General features: G+C 47.5%; 1 protein-coding gene across 1 annotated transcript in view; it reads left to right on the top strand.

The window, feature by feature from the left end:
- Positions 1-323: 323 nt before the first annotated feature.
- Positions 324-5,130, top strand: part of LOC311121680 (nuclear factor 1 X-type-like) — a gene marked incomplete at both ends in the record, with an annotated part of 10,777 nt that continues 5,970 nt past the window's right edge. The window contains 5 exons of the mRNA XM_084196138.1: positions 324-386; positions 477-551; positions 1,983-2,109; positions 2,533-2,568; positions 4,864-4,991. Of these exons, the coding sequence (XP_084052264.1) occupies positions 324-386; positions 477-551; positions 1,983-2,109; positions 2,533-2,568; positions 4,864-4,991 (429 nt within the window). The remainder of the gene's footprint in view (positions 387-476; positions 552-1,982; positions 2,110-2,532; positions 2,569-4,863; positions 4,992-5,130) is intronic.

Genomic DNA, 5,130 nt, shown 5'->3' with positions numbered 1-5,130 from the left:
AGAGACATACTCTACACACAAACAGTAAATCTGAACACCTTGAGACAGGAGTTGGGGGGGGGGGGGGGGTAGGAACATTAGGAACATTCTGTGACATTGATATATACAGATAAACACTGTATACATACAAACCCTCCTTGACCCTTAGTGAAGCAATCTCTCTACTCTTCTCAAATATCCCATCTGTCAGTATAGAATCTATGACTGAAGTTCAGAGGGGCTCCAACACCTCCTGCCTTCCTCTTTCCTCACATACAGCAGTTTCCTTTGTATCCACCACAGCCAAGCTAAATCTTCTCCTCTCCTCTTCTCTTCTCTTCTAGAATCTGGACAATCAGACAGCTCCAGCCAACAAGGAGACACAGACATCAAGCCACCGCCCAATGGTAAGAGAACACTCACACACGGACACACGCACACACGCATCCACACACACACACACACACATCCTAACTCTTCCCCTCTCTCCTCTGCAGGGCACCTGAGTTTCCAGGACTGCTTCGTCACCTCAGGAGTGTGGAACGTGGCTGAGCTCGTCAGGGTGTCACAGAGTGAGTATCTACCCCTCTCTTATCCTCTATCTCTCTATCTATAGCTCTATCTCTCTATCTATAGCTCTATCTATAGCTCTATCTATAGCTCTATCTCTCTATCTATAGCTCTATCTCTCTATCTATAGCTCTATCTCTCTATCTATAGCTCTATCTCTCCATCTATAGCTCTATCTCTCTATCTATAGCTCTATCTCTCCATCTATAGCTCTATCTCTCTATCTATAGCTCTATCTCTCTATCTATAGCTCTATCTCTCTATCTATAGCTCTATCTCTCTATCTATAGCTCTATCTCTCTATCTATAGCTCTATCTCTCTATCTATAGCTCTATCTCTCTATCTATAGCTCTATCTCTCTCTCTATAGCTCTATCTCTCTATATATAGCTCTATCTCTCTCTATATAGCTCTATCTCTCTATCTATAGCTCTATCTCTCTATATATAGCTCTATCTCTCTATCTATAGCTCTATCTCTCTCTCTATAGCTCTATCTCTCTATATATAGCTCTCTCTCTCTATCTATAGCTCTATCTCTCTCTCTATAGCTCTATATCTCTATATATAGCTCTCTCTCTCTATCTATAACTCTATCTCTCTATATATAGCTCTATCTCTCTATATATAGCTCTATCTCTCTATCTATAGCTCTATCTCTCTCTCTATAGCTCTATCTCTCTATATATAGCTCTATCTCTCTATCTATAGCTCTATCTCTCTATCTATAGCTCTATCTCTCTCTCTATAGCTCTATCTCTCTCTATATAGCTCTATCTCTCTCTATATAGCTCTATCTCTCTATCTATAGCTCTATCTCTCTATCTATAGCTCTATCTCTCTCTCTATAGCTCTATCTCTCTCTCTATAGCTCTATCTCTCTATATATAGCTCTATCTCTCTATCTATAGCTCTATCTCTCTCTCTATAGCTCTATCTCTCTATATATAGCTCTATCTCTCTATCTATAGCTCTATCTCTCTATCTATAGCTCTATCTCTCTCTCTATAGCTCTATCTCTCTATATATAGCTCTATCTCTCTATCTATAGCTCTATCTCTCTATCTATAGCTCTATCTCTCTCTCTATAGCTCTATCTCTCTATATATAGCTCTATCTCTCTATCTATAGCTCTATCTCTCTATCTATAGCTCTATCTCTCTATATATAGCTCTATCTCTCTATCTATAGCTCTATCTCTCTCTCTATAGCTCTATCTCTCTATATATAGCTCTATCTCTCTATCTATCTCTTTCTCTCACTTACCTTCTCTCTCTGTTTCTCTTATCCCTTACTCTTTCTCTCCATACTCTTCCAATGTTCTCTTGGCTGGACGTTTGTTCTTCAAATTCCACAATCCGTTTTTTTCCACAATTTACTGTCTTCTAAATCTCTCCTCCTCCTCCTCCTCCTCCTCTTCCTGTGTTCTCCCAGCTCCTGTAGCCACAGCGTCTGGTCCTAACTTCTCCCTGGCTGACCTGGAGAGTCCTGGCTACTACAACATCAACCAGGTGGCTCTGGGGCGACGCTCCCTTGCATCCCCCCCTTCCACCAGGTACATGTAGGTCTCACTTAAATTAAGTTCCCTCCACTCTATGGTTCCTAGGTGAAACAAACAGCTTAGCCATCACAAAAGGTTCCACCCACTCAAAGGTTCCTAGGTGAAAAGAGCTGCCCCTCCACCAGACCTGGGTTCAAATAGTATTTGATGAAGGAAAACAAATACGATTTGAACCCAGGTCTGATATCTACAGGCTATACTCCATAGTATGTATGTGGGACATTGTAGACCGTCTCAGTTGATAACCGTAATGAGTGTTCTTGTCCATTCCATCTCTGAGAGTTCCATCTCTTTCTTCTCTCTCGTTGTGTCTCTCTGTCATTCTGGTCTTATAAGTGTGTGATGCTCTCTGCCCCCCCCCCCCCAACCCCCCTATCCTTCTCTCCATCTCTCTCTTTCTTTCTGTCTTCTCTGGCACTGTAGGTCTGAGGTCGAGCTGTACGCAAACCTTCCACGGAGGTAGTTATTCTGACACACACAGTCACACACACCCACACGCACACATACACACACTGTCCTGCCGACTATACTCAATACAAACTCAGCAAAGGTCCAGTGCTCACATCTCATATCCTTAAACGTACTCTCACCCACATCAGCCTTTTAGGTTTGCCTCCGACTCTGTTTTCCACCCTCTCCTTCCTGTCAATTTCTACTGTTCTCATTCTGCTGTCCTCATCCTCTGCCTGGACTCTCAATGTGACTTCCCTGGTTAAATAAAGGCTGAATACAAATAAATACTTTGTAACTGGGAAGGTGAATTCATACGATGGTGTGCCCTGTTTCTGTGCTTTATGCCTAAATTATATAGAGTGTGTTTCTGTCCCAAATGCATCCTGTTCCCTATATGCTAAATGGCATATTATTATTATTATTATTATTATTATTATTATATAGTGCACTACTTTTTATTTATTTATATATTTGTATTACTTTTATGACAGTGCAGGAGCAGGGAGACAGTAGTGGGAGACAGTAATGAGGGAGTAGGTGGGAGACAGGAGCTGGGAGACAGGAGCAGGGAGACAGTAGTGGGAGACAGTAGTGGGAGACAGTAGTGGGAGACAGTAGTGGGAGACAGGCGCAGGGAGAGAGTAGTGGGAGACAGTAGTGGGAGACAGGAGCAGGGAGACAGGAGCAGGGAGACAGTAGTGGGAGACAGGAGCAGGGAGACAGTAGTAGGAGACAGGAGCATGGAGACAATGGTGGGAGACAGTAGTGGGAGACAGTAGTATGAGACAGGAGCATGGAGACAGTAGTGGGAGACAGGAGCAGGGAGACAGTAGTGGGAGACAGGAGCAGGGAGACAGTAGTATGAGACAGGAGCATGGAGGCAGTAGTGGGAGACAGGAGCAGGGAGACAGTAGTGGGAGACAGGAGCAGGAAGACAGTAGTGGGAGACAGGAGCATGGAGATATTGGTGGGAGACAGGCTAAGGGAGACAGTAGTGGGAGACAGTAGTGTGAGACAGTAGTGGGAGACAGGAGCATGGAGACAGTAGTGGGAGACAGGAGCAGGGAGACAGTAGTGGGAGACAGGATAAGGGAGACAGGAGTGGGAGACAGGAGCAGGGAGACAGTAGTGGGAGACAGGAGCAGGGAGACAGCAGTGGGAGACAGGAGCATGGAGACAGTAGTGGGAGACAGGAGCAGGGAGACAGTAGTGGGAGACAGGAGAAGGAAGACAGTAGTGGGAGACAGGAGCATGGAGATATTGGTGGGAGACAGGCTAAGGGAGACAGTAGTGGGAGACAGTAGTGTGAGACAGTAGTGGGAGACAGGAGCATGGAGACAGTAGTGGGAGACAGGAGCAGGGAGACAGTAGTGGGAGACAGGAGCAGGGAGACAGTAGTGGGAGACAGGAGCAGGGAGACAGTAGTGGGAGACAGGAGCAGGGAGACAGTAGTGGGAGACAGGAGCAGGGAGACAGTAGTGGGAGACAGGAGCAGGGAGACAGTAGTGGGAGACAGGAGCATGGAGATAATGGTGTGAGACAGTAGTGTGAGACAGGATCATGGAGACAGTAGTATGAGACAGGAGCAGGGAGACAGTAGTGGGAGACAGGAGCAGGGAGACAGGAGAAGGGAGACAGGAGAAGGGAGACAGTAGTGGGAGACAGTTGTGGGAGACAGGAGCATGGAGACAGTAGCAGGGCGACAGTTGTGGGAGACAGTAGTGGGAGACAGGAGCATGGAGACAGTAGTGGGAGACAGGAGCAGGGAGACAGTTGTGGGAGACAGTTGTGGGAGACAGTAGTGGGAGACAGTAGTAGGAGACAGTAATGAGGGAGACAGTAGTGGGAGACAGTAATGAGGGAGACAGTAGTGGGAGACCGGAGCAGGGAGACAGGAGCAGGGAGACAGTAGTGGGAGACAGTAAAGAGGGAGACAGTAGTGGGAGACAGGAGCAGGGAGCCGGAGCATGGAGACAGTAGTGGGAGACAGCAGCAGGGAGACAGTAGCAGGGAGACAGTAGCAGGGAGACAGTAGTGGGAGACAGGAGCAGGGAGACAGGAGAAGGAAGACAGTAGTGGGAGACAGGAGCAGGGAGACAGTAGTGGGAGGCAGTCGTGGGAGCAGAAATGCGTAGGGCTCATTCGGGATTGAACCGGACTCCTGCCGAAGGGGGAAGCAAGTGTTAACCACTCGACCAGCCTCCGGTCCAATAGTGCACTACTTTAGACCAGGGCCTTAGTGTACTACATAGGGAATAGGGGGCCATTCTTGACTCCTCTCTCCCCTCCTCCTCGCCGCAGCTCAAACAAGAGGAAGTCGTTAGACGACAGTGAGCTGGAGAGCCCCACGGACGACGTCTTCTACCCCGGACGCTCCCCCGCCGCAGGCTCCTCCCAGTCCAGCGGCTGGCCCAACGACATGGACGCAGGTAGGACACGCCCCCTAGCCCCCAAACTCTACCTTTACCCTTATACCTGTACCCCGACCCCTGGACCATTCTTACCAAACTCACCACACCACACTGTTCTTCAAAACACCTAACTCAACAAACCCCTCCCCAAAACACC

Source organism: Coregonus lavaretus (genome assembly GCF_964263955.1).
Source record: "Coregonus lavaretus genome assembly, contig: HAP1_SCAFFOLD_7442, whole genome shotgun sequence".
Taxonomy (NCBI): domain Eukaryota; kingdom Metazoa; phylum Chordata; class Actinopteri; order Salmoniformes; family Salmonidae; genus Coregonus; species Coregonus lavaretus.
The sequence above is the reverse complement of the archived record's forward strand: the minus strand, read 5'-3'. Positions and strand labels throughout refer to the sequence as shown.